Source organism: Nannobrachium achirus (assembly GCF_963921795.1).
Source record: "Nannobrachium achirus genome assembly, chromosome: 8".
Lineage (NCBI taxonomy): Eukaryota > Metazoa > Chordata > Actinopteri > Myctophiformes > Myctophidae > Nannobrachium > Nannobrachium achirus.
This window is the reverse complement of record NC_137817.1, coordinates 32,219,189-32,243,833: the sequence shown is the minus strand read 5'-3', so window position 1 is coordinate 32,243,833 and position 24,645 is coordinate 32,219,189. Positions and strand designations below refer to the sequence as shown.

Here is a 24,645-nt window from a genome sequence, read left to right as displayed (position 1 = left end):
CACACACACACACACACACAGTGATGTAGTCCCCCACATTGGACCGTATTGCACTTTAAACAGCGTTGGGTCATTAATGGTAATATGCCCTTTGTCTGCCTGTTAACATTTTCTTGTCATTACTTTATTGCCTCATTTTGGTTCTAAATTGAATTTAAATTATTACCGGTAATCAGATTTCAGTTTCAGCAATGTGCACTCAAGGTCCTCTACTATACTATATAGATCAAGTTGTGGCGTTCAGTCTTTCTGAGGCTGGCACGCAGACATGCCCTTGTATGGACTAGACATTCGTGCCACATTGTTAGTGCAGAAACTCCGGCAAATAGGGGCGCGCAAACATGCCCAAATATGGATATGCGCAAATCAGCATTGTTAAGTAGCTTCTGTTGTGTCTGATGTCACATGTCTATCCATATCCACATTGTCACCAATCATTATTCTCCCATTTGTCTCGTCAAACCTAGTCATAATGCCCACACACTCAGGACGTATTGTCTAATCCTCGTGTTTTAATCCAGCCCACATCTAAAACAGAGTATCCATGATGATCAACAACCTTAACACTGCAATCAACTGTATGCCTAATTCTATGAGCATCATTGCACATTTAATTGGAGAGTCGGCGAGTACACCTTTTAGAACTGGGAGCTGCCAAACAATGGCTTAATAAATACAATTTGACATTCATGTCTTGTGAGATTCTATAATTCTTGCCACAGTAGCAGGAATACAATCAATACTAATATTCAATACTAATACTGTAAGATGCTTATGATAAACTGGATTTCACTGATGTGGCATAGGCAAAGGAATGTTATTGCTTTACTCCAGCAATAAAACTCAATATTTTCTTTATTATCTAAAAGATAAAATTGACTGAACATGAGCTCGCTCAATTTATGGATTTTACCTGTACCTGTACATTATGAGTCTACTCACAAATCAATCACGTGTTGAGTTCTATTATCTCAGAGAGGCATGTAGATCTTCACTTTACATTTCCTTTATGTTCACAGTTGTGGAAGCTGAAGCACTGTTTGCCAAGCAATGCTTTTATCTAGCCAAATCTGTTTTCTTAAGCAAACTTCCAATGTTTCTAAAGTGAATGTCTGTTGCACAAGCTTCATACTTCAGTCAATCCGATCTATCTGACTGCCAGCCAGAAGAAAGGCAAAGAGGGGAAGGATGTTTTGAGATGCTGGAGTGTAGCCATTACTCTGATAGTGATAACACACATCACACACTTTTGTATTACTATTCATTTTTACCATTTATCCCTAACCCTAAAGCCAGAGAGAGAACATTTTGGAGAGTGAATGCACATGTGACACGCACGTCAACATTCATGTGACGAGTACATTACTAGTATATTACATTATGGCCAATTAATTTAACGACTGATTGGTAAAATGTAATCTTGCAGGTCACATTGGCCAGCCAGGAAAATGTCTTGTGGAAAGCCTGGATAGGCTCCTGTAATCAAATTGCCAAACTGAAATATCAAACACAATGAAGGACATTTAATTTTCAGCTTTGAATGCAAAATAAATACACCGTTTGAATTAGCCTAATCTAACGATGAATTACGCATATCTGTGAGTGCGAAATCCGACCAATTTGCCATTATATGGGTGTATACTGATGACATAAGGGAACTCCATATACTGTAGGGGTATTAAAGGTAGCCTGATAAATCAGTCTGCACATCACCACCCCCTGTTGGTGGGTGGTGTGTAGTGTGGACTGACACCGGAGATATTTTATTTTATTTCAAGCTCGCCCGAGGAGCGGGCAAATTGAATGGGCCAATCAGGGCTGTAGACTTGAGGCACGTGGTAGGCTGGTCCGGTCCCAGCCCCCCCCCCCAGCCCCCTCCCTTCGGAGCTGTTCTGCCCACGTGAGAGTCCCTAGTGGACTCTGATTGGTGCTCTTCTGCCCACGTGAGCCCGCTAGTGGACTCTGATTGGTCCGTGAAAACTGTCATGGCGGAGTCAGACTCGACTCGAATTCTTTTAATAAACTATACAATAGTGCCGTTTCATTACGTTTTAATACCATTTTGCACTAACGTAAACATGCAGTCATATAATATGTTATGAGAAATAACGTATTTTTGCAATGTCACGCCACGTCGCCGTCGGGGGCTCTAAGCGTGTGTGTGTGTGTGTATGTGTGTGTGTGTGTGTGTGAGTGACGTCAATAGGCTTAAGCCCGCCCCCGCTGAAGTAGAATCTCCGTCCGCAGGATCAGACTCTCTCCCACGTAGTGTGTGTAGAGTCTGACGCTTGCAGTCAGGCTATATTAAAGGTACATGAATAGACAGAGAGATCTCCATATACAGTATAGGCAATAAACGTACACAGGCGGACAGATGGGTACAAACGGTACAGTGGGTGTTGCATAACTGGGTTGGGGCATGCATTTCCAACTTGCATCCTTCCCAACATCCAAGTAGGCCGGTGACCAATGGGAACCGGTCTAATGTCTATAAGCCCAGTTAATACTTACTTGAAAAAACAAGCAATAGATCCTTTTATATGTTCAACTTCTGACAAATGTTGGGCACTAACATTTTGTTTGAGGTTTGGCACTATTGTAATTGATTTTGCATGAAGAATAAGGCTTTACAGTCATGCATGTTTTTTGGCACATACGATAGCAGATGTGAGTGTGTGGGTTATAGCGAAATAATTCAGCTAAGACGAAGAATGATGAATCAAACATGGAAACCATTTATGACCGTAAGCACATTACGTGAATGAGGCCCAATGTCTTAAAATTCTTAAAATTCAAACAACAATGCAAGTACTCTCCCTCTCCCTCTCTCATAATTTCACAAACACACACACACACACACACAAACACAGGCACATGAAGTCCTTGCACTCCCTCAGATTGGCCTGTCCCTGTGGGGTAATGCGTGGTGCGATGTGTGAGTGAAGGAGTGGGTGAGAGAAGGACAGACAGAAGGGCTGTCAGATTTGGAGAGTGGGCCAGGTTGAATCAGTGTTACTTGAGGGGGCTGTTGTTTTGATGAGTTTGTTAAAGTACCATCAGTGATCATGGCAGTGTATACAATCTAATGTTTTTGGGGGGATCCCTTCAGGTGTATGTATTATTATTACATACTGTATTATGAGACTTATTTATTAGATATTGGAGCATCAGCCAGGGAGGGGAAAATATCTGTTGCTCTCTGCAGGGGCGTCACAAGGGGGGGGAGTGGGACTGAGTTACTAGGGCCCATGGTGGGGGGGCCCTAGTAACTTTAGCTATTGAAAAATAGCAGATCAACAAGCTCACGGTGCCGCGCTGCGAGCTTGTAGATCTGCTATTTTTGAAAAGTTGTGAAATTGTGTGCAAATCTTTGAATATATGCATTTTTAAGCAAGCATTTGTAACTCAAATTTTGCTTCTGGGGGGTCCCTGGAACGAAATATTTTGAGATGGGGGTCCGTGGCCAAATACATATTATCTTGGGGGTCCTTGACATGAAAATGTTTGAGCACCACTGACATGGAAACATAGGTTTCTTGCACACATTTTCACGATTTTTCAAAAATAGCAGATCTACAAGCTCGCAGCGCGGCTGTGAGCTTGAATATCTGCTATTTTTCAATGGTTAACATTCATGGGGGGGCCCGCAGTGAATCCTTGTACCCAGGGCCCAGAATTTGGTGTGACGCCCCTGGCTCTCTGATCCATTACATTACAAATGACTAACAAACGTATTGAGGGATACAATCAGGTCCCTTTTATCGTACCAAAGTCCATGCATAAAAAACTAGACCAGGTCAACCTGGTTGTGCCAGACCCCCTGTCTGTCATCATCATTTATGACATCATGCCTTTTGTAGGCATGTCATCATCATGTCATCATCATATATACCCTTTATATAGAAAAGGGACAGACCGACATTTGCTTATGTAGGCCTACCCATTTCATGGGTCTGGCAAAGATAAGGCTACTGCATCTTCATCAGAGTCTGATGCATAAAAGGACCAGATTGTATCCATGTGCGCCATAGTTTGTTTGTTATTTGTACAGAAAAACTGCTTAATCCGAAGAGAAGAAAATAATGTTTTTCAGAATACAGGAGACATAGCATTGGTGAAAGAGAAAAATAATTTCTTCACCTATTTTTCCTTTTAATTTGGTAGCACCTTAACCATCAAGAAATAAACAAATAAAATATGTATTTAATATACTGTATCTGAGCCTTAAGAGGTGGTGCCATAGTTTTGTACTTTCTTGGTGTGTCTATGGAGCTAACATTACTCTAATAGACCCCCAGGTGTGGTTATAATATGAAAATATGTCGTCCCTGTGTATTTTTGCTTTCTTCCTGAAAGGCCCAATTGAGATGTACCGCTTTAATGACATCATAAAATCATCCCCTCCCCTTTTTACCATACAGCAACATCTGTGGGTGTGGCCAACTTTAGCTGGGTCACCATCTATGTACCTGAAAACCAGGTATAGTTAACACAAGTATATTTTAACACAGTTTTGAAAAAAAGTCTTCCTCCAAGTATAATAATAATAACTGATGATCATGTTGTAGGGGGGAAAACACAGCACCCTGTCTCTACCCTGTCTCTAAAGTGAAGTATAGACTATTAAGTCTAAATTTGACAAGCAGTACTAGTGGAGTTTGGAAATGTGATGAAATCCTTAAAAGTACATTTACTCTGCTCTGTTTACTGTAGCAGATCTCGGAAATCGCTTCATTTCTCTCTCATCCCCAGCCGGAGACTTTTCAGCAAGTGCAATTTGCTTGTGCTGTAAATATCTTTCAATCTAACTTTTATTTGTTGATCACACATTTCTCACAGCAGATCAAGCATTAAGAGTTTTTGGGTGAAGGCATTAGGTGGAACTTATATAGTACGTGTTAGATTTAGATTTGCTGTAAACACGGTATTAATTGTATTACCTGCAACTGTGTTGCTTACTAGCCTCTTGTGTTTTTAAAGACATGGTGCCATGATTTTTTTCCCCCTTACAACATGATCATCAGGTATTATGATTATACTTGGAGGAAGATTCTTTCAAAAATAAAAGTGTACAGAAAGTGTTAAAATTATGTTCATTAAAGGGGTACTGTCATCTAAAGGGGTACTGTCATCTTAAAATATGAATTCATATTTTTATGATGTCATTGTGGGAATGCGCAATAAGCCAATCAAATTAATTAATTGACTAATTAATTAATTGAGAAGAGCAAAGACTCTTTGCCAAAGACAGGCTGTTTCTGAAACTATTAATTTCATCAATATATCTACCCTCCTTCAAATCACTTACTTACTCCAAGAAGTTGTTTTTTTATCCGTATATATTGAAACTATAAAGCCATGGTGGTCACTGGTCGCTGGTCCCCATTCCGACATCGTGGCTGGCTGAGAGCTCTGGTTAATTGCGTTAGAATGCGTTCTCCATAACGTTAATAGTTTCAATATAAGGAACGATGTTGGGGTAAGTAAGCAATTTGAAGGAGAATATATAATATTGATGAAATGGAAAAGCTGTGTTTATCAGCATTTGTCCAGACCAGTAAGAGGCTGTCTGTCTCTCCTTCTCCTCCTCCTCCCTGGCCCGCACTAGAGGGCTGGTAGGCGGGGAGTGGAGGGGGCTGCGTTGCGGGCTGCACTGCGGGATCATTGGATTCGCACTGTTATCAGATAGATAGGTAATTTCGGGGCGTGTCAGCGGAGCTTTAAGTATGCCTGGTTGTCAGGTGGGTGGTGACCAAGCTGAAGTTTTGCTGAATGGGAGAAAAGGGGGAGGGGATGATTTTATGATGCCATTAAATCAGTGTTTTTTGATTGGGCCTTTTAACTCGGAGGCTTTCAGCTTTCAGGAAGAAACCAAACATACACAGGGAAAACATATTTGCATATTATAACCACACCTGGGGGTCTATTAGAGTAACTCCATAGACACATACAAAACAGAAACATTACAAAAATATGGCACCACCTATTTAATATTCTGCAGTTATATTATTCCTTAGGAAAATTATTTATATAACAAGGCCAGCAGTGGCCTTGTGGTTAGAGTCCGCTCTGAGATTGGGAGGTCTTGGTTCGATCCCCGGCCGGGTCATACCAAAGACTGGGACCCACTGCCCCCCTGCTTTGCACTCAGAATCAAGGGTTGGATCAAGGGTTTGGATTAGGGTTAAGTCCCATACTAGCATCATGTCCAGGGGGTGTACTTGCACATCAAGCTGCCTCACGCTACAGAAACAGGAGATGGGCTCCTGCCTATGGGCCTCATGGCTCGGCAAAGCTTACTACATAATAATAAAAGTATTTTCACCAATGCTGTCTATCCTATCCCCAGAACACGTATTTTCAGGAGGCAACTGTCTATAAGAGTATATGATGTGTGACTGCGTGTGGAGCTAATCTAGCAAACTGCTGGACCGATCAGCGCCAAATTTGTTATGATCACTGCCAGTAGGCAAAAGATCAGGGTTCTGTGGAATAATTGTTTTCCGGGCCTGGAAAGGCTTTAGAATTAACAAAATGTTTTAGGAAAGGTTTGAATATATACATTTATTTGCCTATTGATTATGTTCATAAAGAAAACATACAAAAAATAGGTAACTTTTATAGCCAGGTATGACCTGGAAAGACCCTGGTCCTTCATTAGAAATGCTTAGTCATGACTTGTTCAGTCACAGTGAGACTGGACAGCAGTAGATAGTTGTTATTGTTCACAGCCACTAATCCTTTCTAGTTCGTACGAGACATAGACAGTTAGACACCTTACAAAATGGCGAATTAGGCATTAGAAAAAAGCTCACCTCTAACGACAGGCTGTTTTTATGGCTGTGTAGGGCCTTTGTCTTGCTGAAGGAGGGATAAAGAAGGATAAAGAAGGCGAGACGTGGACAAAGTATTCAATCCACAGTACTTGAGTCAAAGTATACATACTCTTGGTCATGGTATTCAACAAAGAGTGAAATTTGCAGATGCTACGTATTGTGAGCTTGTAGATCTGCTATTTTCACTATTTGTAATAGAGTCATGTAATTTTCCCCTTCCTAGAAAAAAAGCGTCAAAAGCACAATATGTCTTTGAAATGTAGTGGAGTGAAAGTCATATTGAGTATCTAAAAATACAAATACGCAAGTAAGGTACATACTGTAAAATACATTTAATTACAGTACTCATGTAGGTTGTCCACAACTAGCAAGAGAGGAACAGCTGTTTGCCAGCTCTAGCCTACGCAGAGCATTGTACAGTCAGAGACCACCCCCAGCTTTGTACTGTCATTACACACACACACACACACACACACACACACACACACACACACACACACACACACACACACACACACACACACACACACACACACACACACACACACACTGTACATGGAGAGAGAGAGAGAGAGAGAGAGAGAGAGAGAGAGAGAAACCATTAGCAGACGCTCTTAAGTGTGTAATTAGGCTGTCCCCAGGCTTGTTTTAAACCACTGTAGAGATATCTGCACACCACACAGATAATGTACATTTACTTCAACTAGACCGCAAATAGCCTGCGATGCTTTTTGAACTTTACATTTTTACTGTGTGACTTTCCCCATCCAAACCTCCACTCGAATTATATATATTTTTGTCTTAATTAAATTACGTTTTCTGCTGCCGCGATTTCCTTTTGTTTCCCTCCACATTGAAAGGTTAATTGTTTTTGCCTTCCTCGGGTCAGGACTGTGAGTGTAATGTAATTGAAGCACAGTCATGCAGGTAGAAGTTCCAATAACAGTGTCGGTGTGTAATGGGCCACAGAGGGTAATGTAGCGAGGCATGAGCTCAAGCTCATGTTGTGCAAACAAGCCTCAAAGTCTTACCTTTGTCTGGCCCAGCCCTCCTGGCAAGCTACCATATTGGCCCAAATATATGCATGATTAGAAGATGACCCCCCCTTTTCAAGATCTGTTTTTGAATTAAGAAAATAATTTAACTTGACTACTAGACTGTGCTCTGTCGAGGTGCCAACTTGCTCCTTGTGCACTTGTAGCCATGTATTGTATGGCCTACTTGTGTGTCAGCAGAGCGTGCAAGTACTGTGATCGGTGATGAGCACTGTCTGTATGTACTGTATGTGGGTGGGCAAGTTGGCACTCTATCGAGGTGCCAACTTGCGGTTTGTTATTTACTTGTTGGTGATGACGTCACCGAGATCGCTGCTCCCTCATTGGCAAAAGGCCCTTCCTTTGTGCTGTCGGCCAAAAACAGACGCCGGAAACAGACAGCACTACTTGCAGGTGCAAGTAACAAGCCCACACACTGAAAGCATCATTCAGGTACATTGGGTTCGCCTTCTTGATAATGTGAGCATCTGATGCTTGCAAAAATGTAATCATACAAGGGTTGGGTCAGTTTGTCATTATGAGATGTTCTGGTGCTGTGAGCGTGATGGTTGTTACAGTAGCAGTAATTGTATACCTGATGCACATCTTAAAAGTGTGCACTGTAAGTGATATCTTTTGGTGACATAAATCAAATAAAGAGCTGGAGAGAAGTGGAGACTCGTTAACTGCACCCATTGCTATTGGAATATAGAGCTATTTACTTATTTAAAATAATATACATCACTTACACTACCTTTATCATTGCTGCACAAGTCAGCAAAACAAATTCCCGTAATTTCTTTCTCGGTGTGAGAGCCATTAGGAAGCCATTAGGTAGAAAAAAAAAACTAAAGTAAAACAATGAGGGGAAAGACAACCTCTGCTTGTTAGTTAGAATTGAAGCAGACCTTGTGGATGAGGAAAGACATGGGCACTTCTTAAATAACTACAAAAGGTTGAAAACCTGATGATCAGGGTACAAAGTAGTGGCAAAGAAAAAAGGAGGCATGAGATGGAGCTCACCTGGTGCAGCCGTATTTTTTGCAAGCAACAACCTTCTGTTGTTGACATACCTGCTCACACACTTTAGCCAATATGAGTGCAATATACCAACAGACCCAAAGGGGAGAAGTACACACCACGTATGCATATGCTTATGCTTATACTCACACTCTTTTGGGGTTAGTTATCCCTGCTTATGTTTTCAGTCCTGTGAGTCAGTCCGTCCGCCCGTCCGTTCGTCCGTTCGTCCGTCCGTCCGTCCGTCCGTCCGTCCGTCCGTCAGTCTGTCTGTCTCTGTCCATCCGCTTGCCAGCAGCTAATCTCAGCCACTAATAGGCCCGAGTGCGTGAAACTATGCACGCACACTCCCAGTAGGCCTAGGAGGATTTCTTGGATCATGACGCAACTACCCATATAGGCCATGCTCATTTCCACCTTTGTTTTTCTCTCTTTTTGCTCATACAGATTTTGTCCATATCTCACCCAAATTGGTACACCTTATCTCTGTAGTCGTGTGATCAAGATGTATCTGTCATGTAAAGCAGAGAAGTTGTGGGCAGAATGTGCCAGTTTATAACCCCCAAACTAGAGGCCAAAGTCTCCTTCTTTTTCTCCCTCTCTGTCTCTCCCTCCCTCCCTCCCTCCTTCCCTCTCTCTCTCCCTCCCTCCCTCTCTCTGTTTGTCCCATCCACAGCTTTTGGCAGACTCAAGGCCATATATTGGCTGGAAATTGAATTTGGACTCCATGCTGCGGGCTTACCTGCCGTGTCACCAGGCATTTTAGTGAGCTGGACCAGCCACTGCGCTAATATTAGCCAAGTCCCTTCTGGCACTCTGCTCCAATCAGGGATCTCCTTGGGAAGAATGCTCTTGCCCTCCCTCCCTCATGGCTCCTCTCTCTCTTTCTCTCTCTCTCTCTGTCTCTCTCTCTCCCTCTCACTCATACCCCTCACTGAGTGCTTGCTTCACAGATTCTTTGGAGCGTTCTTGTCTAGTTATTTTGGGGCATGCTTCCTTTGCTAGTACTCCCAATGCTCCATTCAGTTCAGGTGTACATATGCGCAGGTATTATCCTACATGCTCTGATGCACACACACACACACACACACACACACACACACACACACACACACACGCACACGCGCGCGCGCACACAAACACACACACACACACACACACACACACACACACACACACACACACACACACACACACACACACACACACAGCTCCCTCTCTGTATATTTAGTTCTCTCTCTACATATGCTTCCTGTAATTTGAGTGTTCTGAGGTGTATTGGCTATGGCTGTTGGCTGTGTTTTGTAGGCTAAATGGCTCCAGTGTGAATATAGGCTGAAATACCTAAAGGTTGTCATATTAAATCCTACCACTTTTCTAGCTCACTTTGTTTGCACAGGGGCGTGAAGGAGCAGACCAAATACGGGTTCATTTGGTTCCATTTGTACACTCAGGGTTATGGTGGTCCTTTAAATAAAAGGTTTGAGAACCACTGTGCTACATGAAATGGAACAGAGCCTTCATTAGTATCATTGGTAACAAGTGACCCCCCGAGCATTTTTACGTTTATTAGTCGACTAATATCCGGCTAAATGACACCTGCACCACCCGTCTAGAAATTGACTTTTAACGGTCTAGAATTGAACGTTTTTTTGTCGGCTATATTTAAACTAGACGACTGTTAGACCGCTAAAAGTCGGCTATATTTGGCCGTCGATGTCCGTCGAAAGTAGTGATTAGAAGGACGCCAGTGAGGCTTGAACTGGTGATCTCTTGGTAACGAGACCTGGACTCTACCTCTGTGCCACGAGGCCTGTTACAAATGAGAGGCGTTTGGCCCTATTAGTAAGTGACATCGCCTCCCACCGTTGGTTTTGGGTAACATTTTTGAGTTTTCTGATAATGCAAAGTAGCTGTATTGATGAATAGCTATTAGAATGATTTTTATTTAATCAATATATATTGAATAATGGTGTGGTCGGGGGTTTGGGGAGACAACTGTGTGTGTGTGTGTGTGTGTGTGTGTGTGTGTGTGTGTGTGTGTGTGTGTGTGTGTGTGTGTGTGTGTGTGTGTGTGTGTGTGTGTGTGTGTGTGTGTGTGTGTGTTGTCAGAATGAATTTTGTAATTCTCCGCCCAAAGAGAGAACTCCGGCGTGTTGCTGCCTCCCATCAGCTTCTAGTTAGGCACTGCACTGTCTGACTGACAGAGGTGGCTATTTGATTTTATATTTTGGTTTCTTTTTGTAAGATGACTTTATTTAATACATGGTCTAAACATAGTCGTTAAAATGCCGTATATAAAACGACTACACCCAGACGTATACCCTATAGTGACGACTGGCTATAAAATCATTTTACACCAATATTTGAAGATCAGTTCTGCAACGTGCAGTTGTTTTTTTAAATAAATATTTATTGAAATATGGATTAACTTCAATTGTCTAAATTCGGTGTAAATATAAACGTAGATACGCCGACTCTAATTAGTCGGCTAAATCTCGTCTAGATCTAAACTATACTTAATAATGATCAACGGATATTATAATTATGTTAGTCCAATATTAGGAGATCAGTTATGCCCATTACTGTTGTTTTTTTTTACAAATAGTTATTGAATTATGGAATAAATTGCAGAGTATATTTTCGGTGTGAATATAACCGTAATCTAGCTGGTTGAAATGACGTCTAAAAAATAACTAGTCGTGTAATATCTGACTATTGCTCAGTGGGGAGAAGAGACCCAACTTCTCTTCAAAATGGCGAGAACGGCAATACCTATTCCCATTTCTGCGGTTGAGCAGGTCACTGACCAGCTGTTTTAGACTGTTGTTGTACTGGGCATTTCCCAGGTATGAATGTGTGCCAGCTACAGTATATGAATGTGAACTAGGGCGCTGGTGAAAAAGAGCGTTCGTGCTCAGCGAACATAGCCCGAGTAAATAAAGTTAGAATGCACCTTTCTGTGAGAGGGGGGGTATTAATATTAAAGAGTTCATATCAAACACAATATTGTAACATCAAATATATTATTGTGGAGGACGAGTCAATCAATTTGCCAGTTCAACGAAAGAAAAGCAAGTGAAGAACAGTCTGGGACGTTTGATACTTTAGTGCGTGCGTGTGAGTGTGCACTGTGCGACTATGCACGTGCGTATTCTTGTAGATTGTATTTATTTTCCCCAAAGATATTTTACCATATTATTTCATCTGCCTTTCCTTTTATCTACACACCAATCCAACAGAACTAGGTAGACGCATACGACTGTAGTACTAGTATGTATTGACATTTACAGAGCATCTTCGCCATTATGTCCCGGGCTTTTATGTATGCCGCAGCTCAAATCATGGCTGTCGATATTTCTGATGGAGCTCTACCATTAGGATTAGGGACAAAGGGACTGTGGAGATGTGGCACTGGATAGCATTGATCTGTGAGAGCTAATCCTGCCAATTCCTAGCTAGCGTCTTTCAATTTGGTCTCCCATCTTAGTGTCGTTCATTTTTTACCCCCAGCTGTTTGTGTGCACGCTCTCCTCGTGCCTCCTCTTTTACATGCTCACCCAGATAAACACCTCTCTCTGCCAATCTACTTAGTATATCGTCGTTGTTGGGTGGAAACCTCATATTTCCAAGTTTGAAATGTGTATGTTCTTTCGCAAAGTAAAGCCCTGCTTTATCATACAAGGCTGTCGCACAAAAGTAGTTTAAATCATTTTTAAAATGATAAATGCAAAACGAACGGTTTTGGACATACAAGGTTTTCACACACACAACAACGACGCTATGCTGGCTCTTCCCCCCCCCCCCCCTTCCCTCTCTTATTTCACCTCCATCTCTCTTCCACCAGATCTACTTACATCTATATCACTATCGCTGTCACTTTCCTTTCCTCCCTCCCTTATCTCTATGACTTTCTCGATCTAATACTCGCACCAACACCAACCGCCTTACTACCACCCCTCCCCCCCTGTCTGCCAGCTATGTAGGCTAGCTCCGTGGAGACCGGGCTGGTGCAGCATTTTTATTCATGTTCACCTAACCTCTCCCTCCTCTTCTCCCCTCGCCACATTTCTCCTATTCTCACCCTTTTTTCCTTGTTATTGTTGTTGTTGTTTTTTTTTTTCTCCAGCGCCAAACCCCCGCCCCCGGTCTCAGCAGCATCCCTCCCTGGCTTTTGCTGGATATACAATACATTCAGATAGCGTAGAGAGTGACTGTTGTTTGGAGTTGTGCAAATCAGGGCGGATCTCTGCAACAGATGCCGGAGATCAGTTGGAGGAGAGAGGCTTTCCAAGCACAAACGTGTGCACATGCAGCCTGCGGTCTGAGATGTGTCCTGCCTCTCTAATATTATACCATCCCCGGTGCTCTCCTGTCTCTCTAGGCATACATTAACTCGCACATGTGTATCTATACATATAAGTCCTTGATCCCTTTGATATCTATCTGTGTTGAAGCACTAAACCAGTGGTTCTCAAGTGGGGTCCCCAAATTATTTTGTGGGGTCCCCAGATGATTAGCTTAACTCATTTAGTGCCACACCCCGAGTTGCCCGAGTTGTTCCCGACGTCCGCACATGCCAGGCCCTGAGTTGCACGAGTTGGCAGCCATTTTGAAGATTTTTTTTCCAAACATTGCACGTTTAACCCCCATACCAACCCCATCTTTCAAACATGGCAGCCGTGTTTGTTTAGATATGAAGAAAACATAATGGCTGATCTCATGAATGCCTGAACGGATTTTCCAAGCGGATTTTAGCTGTGAACAGCGTGCACACACGTGGTGTAGTAATAGTAATAATGTCACTTGACCTCCCACTAATTGCAACAAAAACAAATTCATCTGATTTTGTGTCCTAAATATGTCCTAAATGAGATGAAAAAAGTTGCAAGGAATTTCATGAAGGGAAAATCCTGAAATTCAAAATGGCTGCCATTCACACTGATAATACATATACAATCATATATCTTGAAAACCGAACACTGTATGAAGACAACATTTGGCAGGTGTGTTGCTGGGAGCCCAGGTAAATGCAGTATTAAGTTGGAACATGTTGGGATGAGCAGTGGTGGAGCCAGAAATAGCTCAATATCATTATAGCAACCTACATTGCAAGTGTGAAAAGTGTTCTGCATTGGTCTGCTCATCAGAACATCATTTAACAGCTCTAAAACTCAAAACAATCCAATCTATTCAGTTACTACAAGACAAGTCATTTAGTAGAGTGGGAAGAAGGGGTATCATGCACCCCCTGGAAATATACCTGTACTTAAAATCAGCTATTCTAGATTAGAGTTCTCAAATTCTGCCCGAACCTGAGCATACCCGAACCCGACCCGACATTTAAGGTAGGGTAGGGTCTAAAATGTATGCTAATTAGTCGGGCCGGGTAGGGCCTCAGGCTCAATGAAAAAAGAAAGGATATTTTTATTTGATTTTATATTACTTTTACTCTGTGATAGTTCTCAAATTCTTCCCAAACCCGACCATACCCGATCCGACGTTTTCGAGCCAGGTAGGGCCTAAAATGTATGCTAATTAGTCGGTCAGTTAGGGACCAGTTTTTTTTCAGGCCCGTTGAGAACTCTATTCTAGATTCGAAAAAACAAAAAATGATGAGCCATGTTAAAAAGTTGCCAAAATGTCCTATATACGATTTATATGCAAATTGGTGACCCCATTATAGAAACATCTACAGTATTTTCACTATAAATCAGCCAATATGAAACCTAAATGAACAAATAAGGTCAAGGATCACAATTAAACTATTCTTAAATTGATAAAATGTACCTGTGGCATGCTGGTATGCAAATTAGTGCTGCCATTACAATGTAATCACATTTCTACCAATTCTTCTAATTCCATACCTGAGTCATTCTTACTAAAAACGAATGGTTCAGCACCCCCACAAACCACCAGTTAGATGTCCCCAAAGTTCATATTGGCAAATGTATATTTTTCCAGTTGTTCAAACCAGGTCTTCTCACCTTTGATTGGCTCCCACAAAGTTTACCAGAGCAGAAGCATCAGCGCTGGGCAACGTGGGTTAAAGACGGACCCATTCTCAATTCTGATTGGCTCCCATGGAATTTCACCAGAGGAGTTCGGTTGGAAGTAATTGAGGTGTTAGAGAAGACACCTTTATGAACACATTGGTGAAGAAAGCCATTATTTTTCAGATGGCTAAAAAAGTTAAGGGCTCAACTGGGTTGTTAGCTACCCACTTTGACCAGCGCTGGTGCTTCTGCTCTGGGAAACTTTGTGGGAGCCAATCAAAGTTGAGAAGACCTGGTGTGAAAAACCTGGACAAAAATAAAGTGGCCATAGAGACGTCTAACTAGGGGCTACTAGGGACAACATGGGCAACGTGGGTGAAAGACAGACCCGTTCTCAACTTTGATTGGCTCCCACAGAGATTGACCAGAGGAGTTCGGTTGGAAGTAATTGAGAGGCCATTTTTGTCAGTCATTTGGCACACATTAAGGATACAAAATCAGCTGAGTTTGGTTTTGTTGCAATTAGTGGGTAATGGTAAAGGAACCAACACACAGTATAAGTGTATACATGGTATGTGCACATTTCTAGTGACAATTTAAGGACTTTCAAGACCGTTTTAATACCAAACTGGCCAAACTGTCAAATATTAAGTAAGCAAGAGGCGAACATTGTGAAAATAGCCGATTTACATGCTCAAAACGCTGAGGCGTTGTGAGCATGTAGATCTGCTGTTTTCTCAAAATGTATCTGTGGAACAGAGTCACATTAAATGTAATACCGGCCAATACAATTCCAAGTGCTTGTCAGGGTGGGGGTCCCCAGTTCAAATATGTTTATTTTGGGGGTCACGGCCTAAGAAGGTTTGAGAACCCCTGCACTAAACCAACAACCCTCCTCCTCATCATCTCTCTCTCTCTCTCTCTCTCTCTCTCTCTCTCTCTCTCTCTCTCTCTCTCTCTCTCTCTCTCTCTCTCTCTCTGCCTCCGTTCCTTGTCTTCCTCCCTGCAGGTGGGTCCAGATCGCTTGCCCACGTCTGTCTATCGATTGGGGCACAGCCTTCTCCAAGCCCCTGCTGTCTCCATACGAGGTAAACACACGCCTGCTGCATCTATACACACACCAGGAACCGCTATCACTCACGATCAAAGGAGGACAAACTTCCATTGCACGCACGCATACAAGCGCGCACGCACGCATGCACGCACACACACACACGTGCATGACTTCCCACCCTTAAAGTCTTCCTAGATGTCCTGTTGTAGTAGCCGCTGAGCTAACCTACGATTGGGACTACATGATAGATAGTGGTCCCTATATTTGTCTTCAGATGTGTTGTATTGCAATGAGTGGAGTGGTCTCTGATTTTTATAGAGGCTCTCTCTCTCTCTCTCTCTCTCTCTCTCTCTCTCTCTCTCTCTCTCTCTCTCTCTCTCTCTCTCTCTTCTCTCCTTCTCACTCACTCACTCACTCACACACACACACAGACAGACAGACAGACAGACAGACAGATGGACAGTCTGTTCACACAGAAGAGCAGCACAGGAGACTAGCTCCCCCTAATGGCTGCAACGGTGCACTGCTTCCCCAGCTGCCCGTGTTGTTCAATGTTATTTTATGTAATTTATTTATTTATTTTGAAAACGTGAACGAGATGGATGGGATAGCAGCGCGTAGAGATCTATTTCAAAGTACAATGTTTGTTTATGCGCTGCCGCAGATGGGGTAGCGAGTCTCTGAAGACACGCGTGCTGTGTGATAGGTTTGGCAGTAATGGGCTATTATGCGACTTGGCTGCCATTTGTTTGATATCAACTATTAATTCAATCAATCATTTCCCTCAACAATGCAGTGCTCGTGGCCCCCGGGGGAATTACTGTCTTGAATGTTATCTTGCTTTTTGGGGTTGCTTGATGTTCGTTGCTCGCGCCGAGCAGTACAGATCTCTGTACATCTTATCACAGCCATTGCCTTGGTGTGTACGACACGTATCAGAGGGGAACCACTTCAAATAATGATAACACACAAAACCTATCAACCAGTGCTGGTCCACAGCCATCTGTTGTTATTAACCCATCAAGATCTGAGGCTGATTCTAAAAATGTCTCCTTTTCTATATGTTATAGTTTAGTTTAATAATGTATTTCGGTCATGGTCATGACATAGGTCACATTTATGACATTTCATTCATAAAAAACAATATAATATTGATAAAAAATCATTAAAAACAATAATAGTTAAAAGAAAAGCAAAGCAGCACAAGACTGCTAGACCGAAAAGGTGTAGGCTCAAGCTAGAGCTTATAATGCCTACCCTTCTTATTATAAATTCATTATATTTAACAAAACTATTGCAGAATACTCATTCAATAATATCAGTGGTGCTCAGACTTTTTCTTGTCAAGGACAGACTAGTATTTATGAGCTATACAAGCTCATATAGCTATACAAGCTCATAGCTATACAAGCTCATAGCGCGGCACAGAGTATATCTGCTATTTTTGAATAGCTAAAGTATAAAATATTGGTTAAAGTGGTTAAAATCTTAAGTGACAGACGCGATACAGGTCTAAATAGGTTAACGGACCTTTATGAAATGGGGCTACATGCATTGCACTGATGGCGATAGTATTGATGAATGATACAGGGAGGGAAAAAAAGGCCAGAATGCTCCCTGTGGAAATGAGGACGCATAAAACGGCAATTTGTTCTCATGAGGCCCTTTTGTAGCGGAGCGTGTGCCACTCACCCTGACAGCTATTTGGCAGCAATACTTGCGAATGTTAATGATCTGCGCCTACATTTGTGTGCGTACGTGTGTGTGCATACTTGTAAGCTAATTAATCCAGTCATCTGCCCTACTAAAACTGTATCGTGCTGCAACCCAGCTCTTCTCTCTCTCTCTCTCTCTCTCTCTCTCTGGCATTTAGAAGTGGCAATGTAAAAGCAAATTGGGGGGAGGAGGTGGGGGGTGGTTTGGGTGGTGCAAGTGAGGAGTGGGTGTGGATGGGAGGGGGAGGTGCTTATTTTCAGTGTCTCATGTTATATTTATAGTCAATAAGACACACTTGGCTCTCCTGTCAGCGTAGGGATTAGTAGGAGAAGCTATCCTCCAAAGGGAGATGCAGTGGTAGTGAGGGGAGCGTGGAGAGGATGGAGGCCAAGCAGGAGGATGGGGAGCTGAGAGGAAGCTGATCAACTCAAGTAGAATCTCCCTAAAGGGGAAATGATAAGATATTACAAGGAGGATGAAAGGTTTATTTAGAATGTTCAGCAACGGTGTAAAGATAATGGGAGAAACGGAAGTTTGTTTGACCCGTGGTTTATTAGGAGCTGTTTTAGAGTGGGACACATGATGACATGAATAGATGTGACATTTTGAGTCCCTGTGTGATGAAGGACAGATTGATTATTACTCGGGTTTTGGACTTGAAATGCATTGCACCAAAACCGATCCACCCCGAACTATAAAACAAAAAGTTAGATCTGGCAGCGTTTCATTATATATTGGATGTATACTGTATATATCATTATATTATATAGTTTGCAACAAAGCATGTACAGTAGCAAAAGCTTCCAATCCTGTGGTTTGAGAGCATACAGCACATTGACATAGCTATTGGTTTTAGAATAGATTTCTCCATTTATGAGCTGTTCGTAAAATAAATATTGTGTTGGGGTTATGGCATGTGATTTTAGATGAGCCCTGCCTCACATACACAATGTCCTTACAGTTGCAAGGAAACTACTGGTTCCGGGAATGGCAGGACAATAGAGAATAGCAAGACAAGAGGCTGAAGGGTCTGGCCTACTGTATATGGTTTTAATGTTCTGGCAGAGAAATCTGGAAAGGGAACTTGAATGAAGAATACTCAATTCTGCCTCATCTCATCAGGCTTCCGTCAAGGCAAACTGCTCGAGCAAGGCACATAACCCTGAATTACATAGATCTGCATAGTGCGTGGTGACTCTCATATGTCCCAGTGCAGTACCCCCAACTATTGTTCCTGAATTACTTTGCTAATCTGGGTCACCCATGCCAGGTATCTATTATTGGAGCCCTTGTTTTCCCCCCTACACCAAATCTCTTTGCCAAAAAGGTGTGTTTTAAGTGCTGTCTTGGACACATGGCTTCATCAGAATTTAATTAATTAATTACCCATAACGTCATAAGAATAATTTGAAGATCAGTCAATAATCCCACCAGGAGCCAATTATATTAGGACTCGTTAAGCACGTGAATAGAATTAGTTCATTAATGTATTCACTCAATACATGCCAATATTCAGAGACAATTCTTCTATTCCACATGGAGTTTTGAATTATTATGCGAGGGTTGCCATTCTCCTGCAGCAGCTGGTTTGGCATGCAGTGTAACTGCAGAGACAACAGCCGTGACAACTCTGCCCAAATTTATGCAGACTCAATTGTGACACCTGTCTTGTGTGTGAGTCAGTCTGTCCCATGGCTTCTCCACAGCGCTGTGAGTACTGTAGGGCCAGTCAGACACGTACTGTAAACAGGGCTTGTGTTTCTCTATTAACCACTTGAACCTGGCGTCCATATGTTGGGCGTGTCGTTAATTCAGAAAAATTGTGAAATTAATTAGGGATAAATCTACAGTACAGGCTCGGCTACTTTAACTTTGCACAACAAAGCATATCGTCACTGTCGGGCAGAAACATTGTATCTCCAGGTTTCAGATTTGTATGTTTTTTTTTTTTCGTAAAGTAAAGCCCTGCTTCATCATACAAAAGTGTCGCACAAAAGTAGTGAAAATGGCAGATCTACAAGCACACGCGTTGTGTGCTTGTACAGTAGATAGGCTATTTTCACTATTTTAAATTGTTTTTAAAATAATAAGAAAAAAATGAAGAATTTGGACATACAAGGTTTTCCACCCGACAACTACGATATAGTTGTTTGACAATTATGCCATTGGAACTTTACTGATATCCCTCATTGGGTTTTAACTACGTATAATGTCATTGTGTATACAGTACAATTACTGTTACTAACACTCTACTGTAATAGGCATTTAATGGTTGTGTTCTTTCCTTTGTTGTGCATTTGAATAGTATGGATGTATTGCCCACTATTACCCACTCAGCACCTATCATATGCCTGTCCACCCAGGAAGTGGGTCCACTCTTAGTGACCCTTCTCAAGGTTTCTTTCTAATTTTCTTTGGGACTGCACTGCACCAGTGATCAAGGATCCTGGGCTACACTATTAAATGTAACTTGACAAGTACGTGATTATATCTACCTTGTACAGTATGTAGCCTGCTGTATGTCTTGGCAATCTTTCTTTCTTTCTCTTGTTAATCATTTTCCTGTCTCTCTTCCTCTCTATAGGCGGCTGTGGCTCTGCAGCAGGTGGGCTGGCAGAATGTGTATCCCATGGACTTCTATTCCAATGAAAGCCTTGGGCCATGGGCACCTAACCACCCTGACAACCAACCAGCTCGGCCTGCCCGCAGACAGACACAGGTGATGAGAGTAAGGGGATAAAAGAAGGCCAATTCAAGTGGTGGGGTGGGGGGGTTGCAAAGATAGCAGGATAAGGGGTGAATCCACATAGTTGTGTGCTCCGTGGTTTACATTGGAGCTTAGTATCACCACACTGCCACCCAGTGGCATAGTGAAAACAGAAGTGGATTCTAGACTACTCCCTGGTAGAACTGTGAGTTTGACCTTGAAGTGCATGCAGTCAGTGTGCTCTTTTGTCATTACAAATGTTTTATTAGTTAATACTACATAATATGGAAATATGAATATGGTCAACATGAGCATACACGTTAAATGTGTTTGGGGCGGGTACCGGCATTATTCTAAAGCTTTCCAACTGTCTTCCTACAGAAGCCAGCCTCTTCCACCAAGAAGTGTGAACAGAACCCGAGCTCCTCCTGTGGTTGTCAAGGGAAATGATATTTTGTGTGTGTGTGCGCGTGTGTGTGTGTGTGTGTGTGTGTGTGTGTGTGTGTGTGTGTGTGTGTGTGTGTGTGTGTGTGTGTGTGTGTGTGTGTGTGTGTGTGTGTGTGTGTGTGTGTGTGTGTGTGTGTGTGTGTGTGTGTGTGTGTGGGTGCGTGCGTGCGTGCAGGTGTGTATATTTGCACCACCACTGTCTTTGTTCCGGATGCCTTGTTCCACTGTCCCTCTCATGGACAGCACACCCACCAGGAGTAATGCCAAACCTGAGGGAGGGAGGTAGCTATCACACTTCCCACCAGGAAACACAGATAGTGACAGAGACACTCTGGAGCCCCTCCAATCCAAAATGGATTACCGTCATTAAATCCTCGTAGTCATGGCATATGAAACCAAAATGTTCTTGTTCATTTTTACAGTGTCTGGATATATGTTAAACTCAGAGCAGATCAAAAGCGAGAGTGTGTGTAATATGTGTGTGCACATATAGTGCATATCGTCGTTGTCGGGTGGAAACCTTGTATGTCCAAAACCGTTCGTTTTGCATTTATCTACCTTTGTACGAAGGCCTTGTATGATGAAGCAGGGCTTTACTTTGCGAAAAAACATACAAATGTGAAACTTGGAGATACGAGGTTTCTGCCCGACAGTGACGATATATAGTGTGTATGCCTGTGTGTGTGAGTGTGGGTGCGCACAAGCATGTCATCTTCCCGCAGAAGAACTGCCATCTTCCATCGCACTAATAGGGGAATTCTTTCAGTGCTGGGGACATATTTAGGTTTTTCATATCTCAGGCTTACTGCTAGATTTGCATATTGTCAAGAGTTAGATGCTGAGATGACCCTGAACAGGTTGTATGAAGGGACGTGTCTGTGAATGTGGGTGGCATTAAATGTAATCCCTGAATAAACTCCATACCGTATGCTGTCAGACGCTTCAATTTGAACTCCCTTATGCCTTATTTCAAACACAACCACAAGAAAGTTAGTTTATGCACAAATTAATGTCACAAAGATATAGGTATTAAAACACGTGTTGTATGTATTTTATTTGTACCACTGGGCTGAATAAAAAAATATAGCTTATACATTTTTTATTGAACGATTGATTGATTGATTTCTTCCTTTTGTTTTTTTGCAAAAATAGTACACCCCTGAAGATATTACATGAAAGCGTGCAACTTGATCCTGGATGGTAAGACAATAATAAGAACAAAAACTATCCACACAACATGCAAATGACATTTATAGTTTAAATTACACTGGGCAGGTGGGTGCATTATGTGTAAGTATAATAGTGTACAGGGTTCCCACGGTCATGAAATTCCTGGAAATATTTTGAAATTAGAAAATATCCAGTACTGGAAAGATTTTGGAATTGAACAAGGGTCCTGGAAGGTCCTGGAAAAAATAGCTATGTATTGTCTTTGGTTATTGATTTTGTTAATACCTCTGAAATGACCAATTAAACATTGGCCAAATTGTCAAATATTAGAGGCAGAAATTGTGTAAATAGTAGGGGTGTGTATCCATCCCCTACAAGGCGATTCGATACGTATCCGATACATGGGCTAACGATTCGATTCGGAAACGATACAGCTTACATACAGAACGATTCGATACGATTCGATTTGGTGCAATTTCGATACGATTTCGATTTTGTGGAATTTGATTCGATTCGATCCGATTCGATTCGATACGATTCGATACGGTGTGATCTGATACTTACGTTTAATGAAACATACATTTTCCATTTTTAATTAAGAAACTTGATCTATAAAGTAGCATGGCTGACCTTCAAATAATGGATATCTCATAAAAGACCAAGGAATAACAGAAAATTGTAAAGAAAGATGGATGACAAATCATTTTAGTATCATGTCATTGTTGTGTTCATTCTAAATAGACACAGACATGTAGATACACAAAATAATTAATGTAAACTACAAAGCCAAATCTGTCTCACACACCCATTTCTAAGAGCTTCACTTTAGCAGTTACAGTTGGTCAGGTGGATAAATATAAAACAAACACACAAAAGGCCTGGCCCTTCAGGCTTCAGTACAGTGCAATAATTGTACTTTGCAAAGCTGCTATAATAACACTGAAAAACTAAAATACATCCTCACCAATGCCACAGATCAGATCAATCCTCAGCAATGCCACAGATCAGATCACCAAATAAAACTAGTAAAAGAGCCTGCTGTTATTCAGTCAATAAGATCATTTCAAAGAGATCCACTTTACAACAGTAACAACAGCAGTATAAAGTAAGTGCAACATTTGAAGTCTGGCACACATCATGTCTACTTGTTATCTTATGGCTCTACTGCAGTAGTTCTAAAAAAAAATCAATGTCAAGGACCCCCAGTTTGACATATGGATCAGGCTCTTGTCTTAAGTTTAAATGGAACCAAATGGACCCATTAGGGTCCATTTGGTTCCATTTGTACACTCCATTGAGTTACACATACCCAAGGGTTCATTAGGGTCCATTTGGTTCCATTTGTACACTCCCCTGCTGAGTTACACATACCCAAGGGTCCATTTGGTTCCTATCATTTTGCCGAGGACCCCCTAGAACTGCCTCAAGGACCCTTGGGGGTCCCCGGACCCCACTTTGAAAACCAATACTCTATAGTCGCCCTTTGCAATAAAAGCTGATGCTGTGATTATTACCTTTGCTGTCGACAAGCGCGGGGACTTCTGATGGTTCTACTGGGAAAAGTGTTATCCAATCCATTACTGTCGCATTCTTATAAAATCCAAACTTGCGTTTCTCCACTGGAATAACCCATAGTGAATAGTGATGGAACTAGTCTACCACGTTGTTGGTTTGTTTACAAGTCGCTGTGTGTCGCACATGCGAGCGTCATACACGCACCAGTGTGCTATGTCGGAAGTAGCAGATCTATAAGTTTACAACCCATCCACATGCAACACCCTGTGGGCTTGTAGATCTGCGGCTTCCCGCAGGACAGTGACTGTAGTACGCAGAAACCCAGCTCTAGCGGAGGACAGAGCAGCAGGCAGCTTTTTCTTTTTTTTTTCTTTCCATTGCACTGCAGCACTGACTGCTAGCAGCGCTCACTTTTGAAGTAATGATTTGTAACAGTAAACGATGAGTAAGTAAGTTCAGAATTTCACAGCAGGTTAATTATTTAATGCTAAAATCCGATTAATCCGATTAATAACTTTAGGACCGATACATCGACCGATACGGCCGCGATTTGGACCGATCCGGGTAAACGCGCATCGATGCGGCCGTATCGCTAGTGTTGAAACCGATAATCGATTCATATCGATTTTTTCCCGCACCCTTAGTAAATAGCCGATCTACATGCTCACAACACCTCGCGTTGCGAGGCGTTGTGAGCTTGTAGATCTGCTATTTTCACAATAACACAGTGTTATACAAACTTCCTCAACTCTTAGTGCTCGTCAGGATGGAGGGGTCCCCAGTTCAAATATGGTTATTTCGGGGGTCACAGGCTGAAAAGGTTGAGAACCACTGGCATACACTGCCTGTCTTTGGCCATTGCGCATAGGAGTAAGCGACTCGTTATTGAGCTGAATTATTGTTATATAGTCCTGGAAATCGGGTAAAAAATTCTGGAAAAGTTTTGGAAATTAATTGGTAAAGATGTGTGGGAACCCTGAGTGTATGTAAGAGTGGTTTGCAATGAATGGGAAGAATGCATATGAGTGTGTATTCAAAACACCTACTGTAGTGCTTAACTCATTGCATGCCAGGCCCGATAGTCCCGAGATTATTTTAATGTCTTTCCCTGCCAGGCCCGATAGTCCCGAGAATTTCCGCCATTTTGAAA

The 24,645-nt window shown here is 42.1% G+C and overlaps 1 protein-coding gene across 1 annotated transcript in view; it reads left to right on the top strand.

The window, feature by feature from the left end:
• The window catches only part of dph1 (diphthamide biosynthesis 1), a 106,431-nt gene extending 84,626 nt beyond the window's left edge, over nucleotides 1–21,805 (top strand). Inside the window, exons 10-12 of the mRNA XM_080731371.1 lie at nucleotides 15,896–15,974; nucleotides 20,241–20,375; nucleotides 20,745–21,805. Of these exons, the coding sequence (XP_080587497.1) occupies nucleotides 15,896–15,974; nucleotides 20,241–20,375; nucleotides 20,745–20,813 (283 nt within the window). The 3' untranslated portion in view covers nucleotides 20,814–21,805. The remainder of the gene's footprint in view (nucleotides 1–15,895; nucleotides 15,975–20,240; nucleotides 20,376–20,744) is intronic.
• The last annotated feature ends 2,840 nt before the right edge of the window (nucleotides 21,806–24,645 follow it).